This window comes from Phaethon lepturus, unplaced genomic scaffold (genome assembly GCF_000687285.1).
Source record: "Phaethon lepturus isolate BGI_N335 unplaced genomic scaffold, ASM68728v1 scaffold37337, whole genome shotgun sequence".
Lineage (NCBI taxonomy): Eukaryota > Metazoa > Chordata > Aves > Phaethontiformes > Phaethontidae > Phaethon > Phaethon lepturus.
In genome coordinates, this window is record NW_010551777.1 from 10,761 (window position 1) to 25,940 (window position 15,180).

The following is a 15,180-nucleotide window of genomic DNA, read 5'->3' on the forward strand; positions in this document are numbered from 1 at the left end:
CTGACCAGACCTCATCAGTGCTGTCTGCGCCCTCCAGGATGCTGGCACAGCAAACAGCAGGGAGGCTTCAGCCAAGCTCTGGCAGCAGACAAAACCTGTATTAGTTTGTTGCGCACTAAATTGCCAAAAAAGGGATAACGGGATGTAGAATGTATATTTAGAGTCACCCACTGTTTCGGCACGTGTTCCACTGCAACAGAATCCAGCATCTGCTGCTGAAGTTGAAAACTGTCAGCATTCACATTTGGCACAGAAGTAACTTTGCATCTGTGGACTGCAGTGAAACCAGAGGTCCCAGACGTGAAAAACATGCACTTATGAGAAGGAACTGCACGTTTCACCTTGGAATATCAACAGCCTTGTGCACTTACAAAGGAAAACACACAATTACAGCTTAAAAAATGCCAGAAACATTTTGTAAATAAAACTTCATTGCTCTTAAAAATAATACTGTGTCAGTTCCAACTCTGGCTGAAGCCTGCTAGGCATGGACTGCAAGGTAAGAACATGTAGCACGCTGCTTCTGAACATGCTAGGAGGCCGAGTGGAAGAGTCTTCGCAAAGGAACGTGGCAAATAAAGGTAAGACATATGAAAACATACACAGGAACACAGTCTAGGAGACCTAGGCAATTCCAAAACTCTGCTTGCAATGATGTGCTGCTGTTGGCCGTATGGAAATCATCTGACAGCAGCTGCAGCATAGGAGTTAGTCATCAATAGTTGGCAACCAGAAGGCCTACAAAAGAGGAAAGTAAGAAGATCTTTTACAGAGCAGAACACAAATCTCTCTACAGCACATGGTAGGAGCTGGTCGCTGCAATCTTCTGTAAGCACACAGGCAGACTACCAAAGAGGCAGCAACACCCTCCCAGCAGTTTAAGGTTAGAATCCTTGCTCACACTGGTTTGGTTTGCATTGCACGTTCTCCAGAGCAAGCCAGCCTTACACAAACTGAAAGTATCAGCCATGTACAGTAAGAACTCATACTTCTGCATGCACATTCACTCGCTGCTCTGCTTTCACCTCGTGTGTTCAAATGTTGGCTTGCCAGGTGTGCTGCCCCACATATCTACCTGCCGGGTAAGGCGCAATCAAGGTGCGACAGACAGGGACCTGGCTCTCGCCAAGGCCCAACGAAATACCCATCAGTGGCACTGAGCCTTCTCAGATTCACTTCTAAAAAGGTCAGCACCTCACTAAGCTAGGAGGAACTTAAAACACTTTCCTTACCATATTGGAACATGCACTAGCAAAAGTCATGAATTTTGGATTGAACTGCAGACAGGTTATAGGACCTGTGTGCTTTCCATCCAGCACAGCCACCTTCATCCCGCTTTCCCCGTTCCAAACATGAATCTTCCCATCCTCCGAACCTGCAGGCAGGAATAGAACAAGATCGCAAGATACATTGCAGAGGCCAGCTGAGAAAATGAAGTATATAACCTTTTCTGTCAGAGAACTATAGGAACAAGCATGCCTCGTCTTCATAGCTTAACCTTTAAAATTCTCAAAGTATCACTGGGGCATTTACAAAACATGACCAGACTTTACACACCTGTATCTGAACAGCAGGTTTATATCTTTACACTGTAGAGACTCAACTATGCAACACAGTGCAACCGTAGTCTGGCAAAGAGGTTAACAACTACAGTCACCCAGTAGAAAAGGAGAGCTGACACCATCCAACTAAGGAGAAAGGACCCTTGCCAACTTGCACGGATGTGCGAGAGGCCAAAAGCTGGGCCTAAGAGTCACTGTTCACACAAGCTGTCGGTTCAGACACAGAAGGAGATTAGTATTTCACTTGGTAGGCACAGAATCAAATCAAAGGCTTTACCACTGAAGGTAACCAGATTTCAATGCACTATGCCAAATATCAGAAACTTCACTGGAGGTGTCAGCTCTCTACACTGCTACAACAGGACAAGTTTTTCACTTCAAAATGGCGTTTTGCAAACTCTGAGGTTGGGCACTTAACACTTCTGTAATTCAATTCTGCTTTACTCTCATTTTAGATAGGATTCCTAATAAAAATGCAAGGAATTTTATTCTGCTTCTGTATTTGTATGTATAGCCTTTCAGGGAGGAAAAATTAAGAAGCACAAGTTACAAATTAACCATAGGTAAAAACTGAACAGAAAGAAGTGTTTTGGAACTTCTTCCACTACAGTTTTCAGTCAGAAGGGCACAACAGGAAGGTAAATACGTGCAGTAAAGTGCTCTCCAGAGACAGGCTAAACAAAGAACACACAACCCCTTCTCTGCAGTCCGGAAGTTTTCAGTCAGAACAGGAAAAAAAAAAAAAAAAAAAAAAAATTTTTGCCAAGACCATCAGTCATCCAGGAAAAATGAGGATCAGGATACCAATTACCACAAAGTAAAACATATTTGATGTACCGGCCATATAAATAAGAACAAAAAGAAAGTGCTAGGAGAGGGCAGCACCACACAAATGCATCTGACATGTTCACAGGTCCTGCTGGGCAGCAGAGTGACCGAAGCGCTTACCTTGGGGCGCCCAACCTGCAGCACCAGGCTTTACAGGAGCTGCAACTGCTTTTTGCCACCCACTTCACTCAAGGGTCTCTCCTGCAGGGGGTGAGGAAGAGTGCCTAGGCCACAGGAATCATGCTGGAAGCCATCAGGCTGATGCCTACTGCTTCCATCAGGGGTTAAGCAGAGCTTGTTCCACAGGCATGGGGATTTACAAGAGCCGTGTGAACAAAATGCGGCTGCCCCAGGACATCACCAGTGCAGGAATGTCCCTGGGAGGTGTACAAACGCACCAGGCTACGAGACCAATCACCCAAGCACAGACAGGTGCCTTGCTCATCGGGTAATGGAGGACAGGGCACAACATACTTTCAGAGGCAGCACATGAGCGCATCCTAGCCACAGGGTAAGGACCACTGACGTAAGTTATGTGACAGATCTACACACATTGCAATGGTTTGCCAGTTTCTTTTTTTTTTGGAATAGTGTTCATATACAAAGGAAAAACTAAAAGTCTTCTTGCAGGTTCATTTACATCTCAGTCTAGAAAACGCTGAGTAAACCAATGAAACAGAAAACTGTCAATGCAAAGAGAGCTTACAGCTGCATTGTATTATTTAAATACATTCTGCTTCCCAAAACAGACACAACTTTAGTCCTACATAACACACCTAATTTCAGAGCACTGAAATTCTGTCAAGAAGAATTCTTACCTATCATGATGAACTGAGAGTCTGGTGTGAACGATGCCTCCAACGTGACAGCCTTACTGTTATTATAACCCTATGGCACAAAACAGGAGAATATGTAGTAGAGAGTGTGTCCTCAGTAATCTCATAATCAAAGGGCACCTGCTCCCAAAACGAACACCAAGTTTCAAGCAGGTAACACAGGCAACGTGCTCACCCCAAACGTATGCAGGACAGCTCCTTTAAAGGCATCAATCAGTCGAATGAACCCTCCATTAGTCGATATGAGGATGAGTTTGCCATCATTACTGAATTTCAGGCCTGTCCACTCACACGTTCGGTCATACTGCATCTTAAACGTAGCAAATGGCCCCTTCGAATAAAAAAAATGGAGAATACGATGCAGACTCTGTATGCATTGTTGTTAACAAGAGTCTGCTTTTAAACTTAGCTCAGGAAAAACTTTAAGGTTTTTCAAAATAAAACGTTTAGTCCTAAGATACCAAAGGAAAGTGTCATGGCAAAAACATGTCACCACATGTGTAACACTCAAAGAAGTATGAATCCATAGTTGCCATAGCAAGAGAGCGCCACAGTAGGGTGTTTCAATACCCGATAGTCCCATACTCTACCACATTCAACAGCAGAAATTAATTTAAGGTAGCATGAAGTTTTCAAACAAGTCTGATAATTGAAGTTAGAGAAAGAGCTTGAACCAGTGTTATTGTCAGCTGACCTTTTGAAAACCATGGAACTAACTACGCTCAGCGCGTAGCCAGTTCAGATGCCCACCCAACTAGATTCCTTTGAAATTTCCATCCTTTCTGAAAATTCTGGCTCCATCTTTGCCACTGTTCTTCCAGAATAAGCAGCAAGGAAAAAAAAACCAAAACCAAAACCAAAACACCAAAACCCAACAACAACAAAAAGCCTAAACAGGAGTTTGGAACAGGTTAAAGAGTTTGCAGAAGTAAACTTTAACATTGGTTCAAGAGTGGATTTCAGGATCTGGTGACAGCCTGTACCCCTCTCTGTGAGATGTGTACTTACCAAAAACTCTCTAAGTACAAAGTAGGCACCCCAAATAGTTAATTTGGAGTAAACAAATCTATTCTCTGAGCACTGAGTTTAGACTACTTCTTGCAAGCTAAAAAGTCTAAGTGAAGTTAGGGTAGCTCACCTTGTCAAAAGAACGGAGATCATAAAGCTTCACCATTTCAGAATTTACCCCAGCAGCAAAAATCAAGCCTTCTGGGTCAAAAGAACACACAGGCTTCCCCTGGAGATGCATTAAACCCTAGAAAATAGAAATAGTCCAAATTATGTTGCAAAACTGATGCTCACATTTCTACCACCACTCTTTGAGCCCACTGTGAGCAGGACAGCAACCTATGCGTGGAGCAACTGAATTTCAATTGTAAACACTGAGGTTTTACAAAGGAACTCAGCTTCTCAAAAGCAACTCTGACTACTTCAGGCCATCATATGGAGCCTCCAGTTTGCTGCAGTGACAAAGTTTACATCAGACCAAATCAAGACCTCATTTGAGCTGTCATCCACTCAAAAGTACCCAGAAAAGGGAGGATGATGTGGCTGTATTAATAACCATACTAGACAGCGCCACAAAACACTGCCACTGGGATTGATAGCAACACTCTACCAGTTATGATTGCAGGGGGGTAAGTATTTTGGAAGCAAGTAGAAACAGCTCCAGTGAACACCACTGCTGAGCTTTCCATGCCTGTTTGAAGAAAACTCATACCTTCTGGAAGCCAACAAACCTTACATTAAAACTGACAGGTCACTATCAATGCTTATTTTTAATGTTAACTTTTCCTTAACTCACACAGTAGAAGAAACTTGAGAAACTTTGGTAAAATTTGGTAAAAGCCAAGAAGACATAGAATCTTCTGTATCTTGACTGTCAGATCTGTACATGTTAGTCAGATGTGTCTATGTAACTGTATGCACATAAATAAGAACACATCCTTAATTAAATCAACAACACATTTAAGAAGTTTCTGCATTTCTGAAATACCGTTCTGCTCTAGACTTTACTACTTCTCGCTTCTTTCCAAGGAAGGTCAGTTTTGCCTGTGATCTCCAAAGGCTCGGCAGTAAGCGGGCCAACACTCAGGGCCCTCGCAAAACCTCCCTGGTTTCCCGATAATATTTCTAGACATTACGGCTGCCATCTCATGGGCAAAATGAAAATTACATGTAACACTTCAACCTGTTTCCCAGTCTTTGCTGGATGCAGCTTCCAGTTAACAAGTCCTAGTTTTACCATTCTTTATCACTTCAGGCATTAGCATAAATCACAGAACTGCTACTGCATTTACAACCCCATCTCATTTGTAGCAACTTTGAGATTCATCCCAAAGGAAACTTCCACACTGGCTTTAAAGGCATACTCCCAGAGAAAGGCAGAATTTAAATTGCTTGTCTGAAAAAGCTTGGTTTTAAGACAGATAAAACCATTTTCTAAGAACTGTAACCTTTTCTTCCTTTTACACTTACAGTTACATCATCTGGGATAAGTAAATAGTCCCCTCTCATGAGCAAAATGGTCCCAATGAGAGCACAACACTATGTGTCCAGATACAGGGACAAAAGCTCATCACCAATAAAAGGCGGAGATTCTACTCCTAGTCTTTCATTCCTGCCCCTCCTGCCAGCTCTGGTATTTTTCTCAGCCCACACAAGCCTGCTTCCACTGAAAAAAGTACACTAAACTATTCCAGGAAAATAAATAAAAACAAATGGGGTTTTGCCTTGCTAGAAAGTTAAACCTGCTCACAAGCAGGTCTGAAGAACAACAAAGGTGATACAAGGAAGGGGTAAACCATATGGCTGCTGTGTTACTTTAGATCATTAATTTCTTCACTGAATTTAATTGCATCAAGACATCAGTTTTAAACACAAACACGCTATAAACACTGAGATAAAACGCATCTCCCAATGCTCCTTCTGCTGCCATTCCCAACCCAGGAGAGACGCTGGCTAAGACAGAACACTCTCTGCATGGGGTAGCAGCCTGATGACACCCAGCTCTTCTCATTTCATCAGCTGTGGGTGTTACTTCTTGTTCTTCCCAGCACCTCTCCAGCAGAGACATAGGTGAAAGTGAGTGGTGTTACACAACGCAACATACATATTTCACAGAGATTTGCAATCAAGGCTCCTTCAGCATCCCAGGAAGGTGTCAACACTAAATCAGCAGCATACATTTCTGGCAGTATTTTTGTTTTATAGCAAGCACACATCCATTTTTCATCCTTCTAACTGAAAATGCAACACACCATGCACATGAATTTGATATCCTACCTGGCAATTTGGAGAGCGAAGATCCCAAAGTCGAATAGTTTTATCCAGGGATCCAGAAATAAAAGTATCATCCACTGGAGACATTGAAAGAGCAACCACTCTGCAACACAGAGACATGCATCAGACACACACAAAAGAAGCGTGTCCTACCCCAGCAGTTGTGTACAAACTCATAATTGCCATGAACAGTTCTACAAAGCGAATACCAGAGTGAATTGAGCATGACATAACTCAAGCCCATTACAATCATTATTTCAGTTTCTCCTGTACTGTCCCCAAACCACATCTTACCTTTTTGTATGCCCCGGGAAATACCGAATGTATTTGTTGTCATGCAGGGAGAGGTATCGGATTGTATCTGAAACCACAAACAAACCATAGGCTTCATTATACCATAAACCCAACGTTATCTAAAAGCAGTCACACACAGCAATCTTGCCACAGTGAGTTAAGTCTGGTCGTTTGATTTCAACTCAGACTTTGAAATACAATCAAGTTAGAAACAGACATAGAGCAGCTTCGTTTCCAAGGCAGAACTGGAAATCAAGCACCAGGAAAGATACTTCCCACAGTCTGAAGTCATATTACATCTTAAAGGCAAACTGTCACGTGATTTATGCAAGTTAATTTCAAAGTTGCTAAAATTTAAGTACCAGTAGTTTTTATTCCATCATTCTCACAAAACTGAGAGTATCACATTTACAAAGTTGATACTGCCAGTTGTTTTTTGCTATATAGCATGAATCTTGCTGTCTTACCTACGTACACATCCAGCAAATAAATCTCCAACTGAACAGTATGCATAGGAAGTGTGCTAATTCTAGCACTTAGCCAAAGGGAAGATAAAAACAGGAACTTCAAAGCCAGGACAAGACCATAAAAAAGTTAAAAAAAAAAATTTGCTAATCTGGCAATGAACTTCACATAATAAATAAGCTTCACATATTCTCTGCACTTAGCACAGCCAAGCTTTAAGAGAACCGGAGTAATCTAAAGCTTAGTCCACTTAAAGCAATCTTAAAAATATATTGAGTAAATCAGAGCAGCACCACAACATTTCTCAAGCGGTAATTTTATTCTGAGTATAGACGAACATACCAAGAGTAGCCCAGAATTTTGAAAGATGCTGTTGAGACTTTCTCCCAAGATTAAAAGAAATCCTTTTAAGAGGAAGCAATTATTAAAGCACAGAAGACACTTTTTAATCTTTATGTGCAGATCCATCTGTGTGATGAAATGTGAAGAGCACAAGTTAAACCTCCAATATCTGAAAGCAGCATCAGCAAAATCCCTTCTCACACTAGTCCAGCTATTGCTGGATGGAAGAGACTGGCATTATGCACCTGCACCATACAGTCCCAAGAGACTCTGTATTGCTGTAACAAGTCCTGCTGAGGCTTCAAAGATAAACTGAGGAAAAAGAATGTTTTTACTTTTGACTCGGAAGAGCCAACAGGATGCAATATGCACGGATAATTTTAACACTCATAAGGGCTACACTCATTATTTCCATTTTTGCCTGAGACTTCACATCAAGCTGAGATCAGAGTTCTAGAACCACCCTCCAGTATTTGACAAGAAAACCTAAAGAAAAGAATGAACCTGGAAACATGATGCTGGTGACACACCGTTTTGAAAGGCTCTAAGTGACCTCAGGTGACTATCCAAAAATATAAATCCCTAACAGCCGTGTCACATCCCATCACAGCTTAGAACTGACATGCTTCAAGAGTGCTGTTAAGATACATCTCTAGTTTTTGCTGCAAGAACTGTCGTTACCTGATTCCTGAAGTATCCATGCAGAATTTCATCTTCCTTTGCTCAAGAGGAAGCACTGGGGAACTGTGATCCTTTTTGCTGGCAGCGCTCTGTCTCAGGCAAGGCAGTGGCCTGTACAGTTATCTCCTGTACCGGGTGGTATCATAGACCCTCAAACTGTACAAACTACTACCTCAGCCTGGGATCAGGCAAGAGGAACTAGGTTCAAAGGTCTTGAAGAAATCTTCAGAAGAGAATCAGTAGCAATTTCCAACACACAAAATGCTTGGGAGCAAGCACCAGCCCCCCTATACCCTCCCAATAACTGCAGTAACAGGTTAAATACAATGCACCTTGCCCAAGGCTGCATGCATTAGGGACTACAGAGTACCTGAACCCCTACAGAACACACTCCTGGTTTACAGTTCATAACAGCAACAAATGCTTTCACATTCTATCTTCTTCTTTTCTTCTAATTAAGTATTTATCATAATGCTACCCTGCAGGATGAAGACTCTTAAATTTTCATTCCTCAAAGACTCACAAGTGCTTATAAACAAAAACTCACAACTCAAACAGCATTAAAAACGGTTCACTAAAATTGTTAATTAATTGCGAATTAAATAACAGCCAAGTCAGAAGTGTGACATAACAAAGTAATAACAACTAAAAAAAAGTAGGCTGTGAAACAGACTAAAAAGGCAAGTGCTTCATGTCACACTTTTAATCCTTTTACAGCATTAAATCCCATTCCGTTGGAAACTTCCTTGTTCCTGTAGTTTCAGGCCCAGCTTGTTCTAGTTTAACCTGACTTCCTAACTCTGCTCTAAATTTATACTCTTAAATTCCTCAAGTAACCTAGCACACACCACAAGGCACCAGTATCTCTGTCAAGCTCCATCTCTGCAAAGGAAAAACCAAAACAAAAGCACTATTCCAGAAATTACTATGAGTTTACAAATACAATGTTAAATCCCATTTATAAAGTGCTATGCTAAGAAACCTATTCACTGAAAAACTCTCAGACACTGACTACAACAAACAAAATTGAGACAAAATTTTACATTAACACTAGCTACTTCCAACCTTGGGAAGTATTGTCTGATAGAAGAATTAATGTACCTATCTGTGTCAGTTCTTAAATTTGAAATTAAACTCAAGTACATTAATAGAGCACCTGTCATGAAGCTCTAGAAGCCCCTCAATGTCACCGATTTACAGAGCATAGCTATCACAGACACTGGCTGTAGAGAAATGGCATGAAAGTGGGGGTTTTTTTGCCTATTGCACGGAAAAAAACAGATTAAGAGAAGCAAAGCTAGTCTCAGCTCTGTGACCTCCTCCAGGCTTGGCTGGTGATCTGCTGAGTTACCTGAACTTCCTGCCCTCCCTGCTGCATATGGAGAATGGAAAAAACACTCTCCTCCTTTGCAGTGGACCTGTGTGCATATCAGACAGAGCTATAGCATTTAGCCCACCTTCTGGCCACACACTCCCTCTGCCTCATTTCACGCTAAGAAATGAAGGCACAGAGGCTGTCAGCACTGGTATCATACAGCAAAGTGAACAGCAACATCAAGAACCAAACTTTTATCGCACAAACAATGTTTGTAATCCCTTAGTTATTGCAGCAACGAACAAAACGCAAGTCAGCACACTCAAGGGAGTATCACCAAGTTGTGCATTGGAGTTGAACATTAATTCCTCTGCCTCTGATAGCGCATTTATCACTGAAAATTTGCAATATTTTTCCCCAGCTCTTCAGACCTATTTATCCAGGCATGTAGTTTTAAGTTTAAGGAGATAAATATGCTCAACTCCAGTGGACCACTTACCATCTATTTTGTTGGAGCTGTACACAACAGTGTTGGCAGCATGTGTGTATCTGATGAGGTCCACCCCATACTTCTTACTGTACAGCGTTCTCTTTGGTCTGTCAGAAGGAAGAAGAAATAATCGCACTCACTGCAACAAAAAGCTCAAACTGAAACTCGCCACATTAACAAGGCCTGTTCTCATAGAGATATTACAAGATTGTTTCAAGTAGATATTTTTATCCAAAGAAAGAAAAGCATTTGTATTTGATTTTCAAACAAGCACCGTGGTGCTTTCTCCAAGACCATCCCTTGAGGAGGGATGAGGCTTGAGGAGCTCCCTAGAACACCTGCAAAACGCACATATTTGTCTCCTCCAAAATTTTTTTCCACATGTCTACTGTAAAAAGAATACAAGCAGGTAGCATAACAAGCCCTTACGGTCAAGCAGCACTGCCTCATCCTTCGCTTGCCCATCCAAATCTCTAATTCACCTGCTGCTTATTTTAGATGGAGAATAATTTGTCTTTTTGTTCTATGATACTTCAAAAGCTAGAACAGGGTGTCTCATTCAGAATAGGGCTTCTCTGTATTAACACAACTACGTATATATACCGGTAGTCTAAAAAACTAGACTGGCTTATGGTAACACAGGGACTCTCAAACTATTGGAGAATTATATCCGATCTTAATTAAAGCACAAAACTCAAACGTAACATTTTGCAACAGAATTAAAGATATTCTAGTGAGAGTGAAGACAACATACAGAACTGGATTTTTAGGGATCCAGTAAGTAAGCGATGTACTGTGGTAGAAATTTAAACTGCAAAGTAAATGTAGAAGTAGTTGGTTAATAAGCGTAGCTCACAGCAGCAGCGCCTGTTCAAGCAGTGCAAGGTGTCCTCCACTCTCCTTCCCCTTTCTTTCTCAGCTGAGGTAGCACAGTGTTTTCAAAGCTGGGCAATCAACCAACAGGGGAACCGATCAACATCAGAAATAATACCGTCTCTTCCGGGAGTTATTTTTAATCCAGAAATTCATAACTCTGGTTATCACACAGGCCCACAAAATACTTTACCAACACAAATCAAGGACAACAGCATGGGAATGAAAACAAACAGCAGGAGTGGTTTAAACAAATACTGCTGCCAAAAGAAAAGTTTATCAGACTACACTCTCAGACAAGGTATTTCTAAATTCCTCCAACTTTTTCCTTGTTTACATTAGCCTCAAATTGATACACCCAAACAAGAGCATGAGTTGGAGACTTTTCATATCAGAACAAAAATAGACATTAATTCTTAAAGATTAATTCTCAAACAGCAGAAGCTATAGGGCTTTGACTTCAAAGAAACTTGGTGGGGACAAGCTTCCATTAACTGAAAGTCAATACTGCAAATGTAATTAAAACCCATATACCACCTGTACCACTTAGACCAAATCTCACAGATTCTTCCTCAGTTCCTCCAGTAGACTTAGATCAGTTTTTCAGACACAAACATGCCACAAATTGAAAACAGCACATACAAATATGTGCTTTAAAATATCAAATGTAAATTTAGACAACAAAATTCTGTAACATTATGTTCAGTATACTTCCCCATACTGCCCTCTGTAGTTACCTCAGCTATGCTGCTGATCAAATTGGGAAGAGAAAAAAACACACTAAAAAACAAAAAACACAAAACATACGAAGGCTCTCATGCCTAGTCTGGCTCTTCCTTATCTATGAAAAGTTTAAAGCTTAGAAGTTCTACTCAGAATGAAAGAATATACACAAAATAATATATACAGAGACAATAAAGATCGACAGATGGACAAAAGTACATTTACCAAAAAGAAGGAAAGTACTTCTGTGTTTTAAGAAAGGTGAAGTTTTCATGTAAGTTGATACAAGCAGAAGCATGTCACTTCACACAAGACTGACCGCCTGTTCCCAATTGACTATTTAAAAAAAAAAAGAAAACTAAGTTTTACATATTTTTTTAAACAAATCACAATCACTAAACATAATTCCGAGTTTAAGGTTAGTCTATCCAGCCCACTTATAAATCAAGTAATATTGCCAAAGTAAAGTGGTTTATGAGGTAACAGTCAAATCTGCTATAAAGATGAAACAAAATACAGGCAAGGTTTTTAACAGTATCTGTGCCTTGCTTTGAATCACTACTACTGCAGGTAAAACCATCACCCAAAACCAAGCTCACTGATACGTCTAGTGAACACCATGGCTAAGCTGGAGTCCAGATCCAGCACCTCTATTTGTATAAATAATACACAATTGATATATACTAAAATACAAACTAAATCTTTGCTAGACCACCATTATATCATACCAGGGTTGCAAATATGCAGCCATGAGGCCCTGCCCTCAAGGACAGCTGTGCATCACAACACACAATACTGTTCTGAAAGCTTCCAGAGTTCCTTCCTAAGACACAGGTAAGCCTCTTGGTTATGCTTTTGAGCTAAACTATTGTGGAGGTATTTGGTGATGCAGAATGGATTAAAAAAAAAAAAAAATCACAATTTAGTTGTTTACACATTTTGAAATAGAAGTGGAATCTCGGGTCCAAAATTTTTGATGCTCATGAAAAAGCCAGACAAATTTTTCAAGTTTGTTGCCTATGGTCAGAATAGACATAAGAGAATCTTATGTACTTCAAGGAGATAATCTTGTCCTGTCAGCTCTTGGCTCACTCTTTAAACTGTCTTGACACTTTCAGAAACTGAAGTTCAGAGATGGGGCTTGATCATACCAGTAGCAACTCTCACAGATATATGGCTCATTTTTGTATGGCAAAACAAAGCGAACTAGGTAAGGGTGCATAACCAAACACAGTTGTATTTTTAATTCTACGACTAGAACACCTCATAACAAGGGGAAAAAAAACCCTACCAAATTTTTTCACTTTCACATGTGGAAAAGTTTTAACATTCAGGCCATGTGATGAAGTAGGGTATCTTATACTGAAACCCAGCAAGCAGGACCATTATATTCATTAGCAATGACATACACAAGAAGGTGAGAGTTCCAGGCCCATGAAATGGTGGTTTAAGAAAAAAACCACAAAAACTACAGGCCTGAAACTGCCCAATTCCACCACGTCACAACAACAATCATTCACAGATTTGATTTTTCATCTCCACATGAATCTCCTGTGACAAGGTAATTCACAACTAAAATTTTCCAGGAGAGAGAAAGTGTGTCCTGCATTCCTAAGTACATCTAAAAAAAAAAAAATTCACACTTACACTTTTAAACCAATTGATAGTAAATGATAAACTTTCAAATTCATTTTATAACCATTAGAGAAATGCATCCTGAAACGGGGGTTACCTTGACGAAACTGCTCTCATTGCCTTATAGTACTACCATAGATGATCATCAATCTTTTACATTTAACTTAATTCAAGCAAACCCTTTGACTGTAAAGCATACATCAGGACTAGATGGAGATGGGGATGAAAGGACCAAATGCCTCCCAATCCATCAAACTATTACTTCCAAGTCTGAAAGGGGAAGAACAATCAATACCATCTACTTTAACATCACTCAGCCCTTCTAATATTGTATATAATTAGGATCTATAATGCAACCGATGGCAGACACCATATGTATAAAGTCACTCGAATAAAAATTAATTAATTTCAAATGAGAGTTCACTGTATCAGATGGGGAACAGCAACAGCAACAGAACTTTTGCAAACTAAGCAGAAGTGTAAAATAACATAGAATAAGTGGTCTACAAAATTAAGAAAATATGCAGGATGCAATCTTTCAAACTCAGAAAGTATGATAGCTTGGTCAGCTTGAAAAAGGAAGATGAGGAATATCTGGTTTACTAGAAAATATACGCAACACTGACACATCTACCTCCTGGTGCTCCCAAACCCTTTCTTTTTCACTCCTGCATTACCCTGCCCTTTTTATTCTCTCTCCTACAATACACATGCTCGGGTTTTTTTCACTTTCTATATGTATATGATGCTTTCTAGTCTTGACGTTACAAAAAAAAAAACCCCAAACAAAACCAAACAAACCCTCAGAATTACATCTCTACACCAAGCACATGAAAATTAAAACTTAACATTTAAAAGAATTTAAAGCAGCCAAATGCATGCTTGTAGCAATTGAGAAAGTTTTTAATGGCATAGTGACATCATTTGGCTCAATTTGTTCCAACTCTCATAGAATACAAATGCCTTTTGTGTACGTTCCAAGACATAAACTGCAAGTGTTACTGGTCCTTTGCACTTTTTTATCCTCCCAACAAGAGGACCCTATCTGAAGCGTTGTGTAAATTTCTAAGGTTTTATCCATAGCACAGGACAAGCATCATGTGATCAATGAAAGAAGATAAACTGGACAACTCTGTTCAGTGAGAAACACACAGAGCTTAATTCACTAACCTCTAGCAGCAGAAATCAATAAACACATTGGTTGATTAAACATAAATTAAGACAACGTTTGAAGGCACATGTAAATCACAAATGTATTTTAACTGTGCTTTACAGATAAAAACGCAACTAGAGAAAAGGATTTAAAGCACAGAGGACTACCTTTATCGGCAACGTTCACAGATATCACTTAGGAACGAAGTTTTAAGGAGAACACCATCAAGTTTTTAGAAGTCATAGTAAACACATACCACACCATCTTCACCTTTTGGCTTAAAGCATTTATCCAGGAAATTACACTCACATTAGGTTGTTTAAAACAGCAGATCTGTACACTGCTCACAGCAATTGCTTCTATTCTAATTAGTAAGACTTAAACCAAGAAAAGCCTGAGAAGTCAGTTTGTGTATCTGTAACAATCCCGAGCCCTGGAAATGTGATGAGACTCAAGCCCTTAAGCTTAACAACTATTTAGTTCTCACAGCAATGAACTCTCTCACACCTGGGAAGTTACCATCGCTGACTCCAGCCTATCAGAAATAACAAACGGAGACACCCGTAGTGCAGATAAAAACATGCTGCTCCCATCTCTGCGCCCCACTTTAACCGTTTATAATCCCCCCCGGCAAGACATCGTTCCAGTTCCACTGACAAGGCCTACACCGAAAAATAACAAAAGAAAACCTAAAGCTTACC

The 15,180-nt window shown here is 40.2% G+C and overlaps 1 protein-coding gene across 1 annotated transcript in view; it reads right to left on the reverse strand.

Moving 5' to 3' along the window:
- Nucleotides 1–397: 397 nt before the first annotated feature.
- Nucleotides 398–15,180, reverse strand: part of WDR82 (WD repeat domain 82) — a gene marked incomplete at its 5' end in the record, with an annotated part of 15,164 nt that continues 381 nt past the window's right edge. The window contains 8 exons of the mRNA XM_010291028.1: nucleotides 398–738; nucleotides 1,233–1,375; nucleotides 3,209–3,278; nucleotides 3,402–3,557; nucleotides 4,365–4,481; nucleotides 6,512–6,611; nucleotides 6,803–6,869; nucleotides 10,105–10,202. Coding sequence (XP_010289330.1) covers nucleotides 709–738; nucleotides 1,233–1,375; nucleotides 3,209–3,278; nucleotides 3,402–3,557; nucleotides 4,365–4,481; nucleotides 6,512–6,611; nucleotides 6,803–6,869; nucleotides 10,105–10,202 — 781 coding nt within the window. The remainder of the gene's footprint in view (nucleotides 739–1,232; nucleotides 1,376–3,208; nucleotides 3,279–3,401; nucleotides 3,558–4,364; nucleotides 4,482–6,511; nucleotides 6,612–6,802; nucleotides 6,870–10,104; nucleotides 10,203–15,180) is intronic.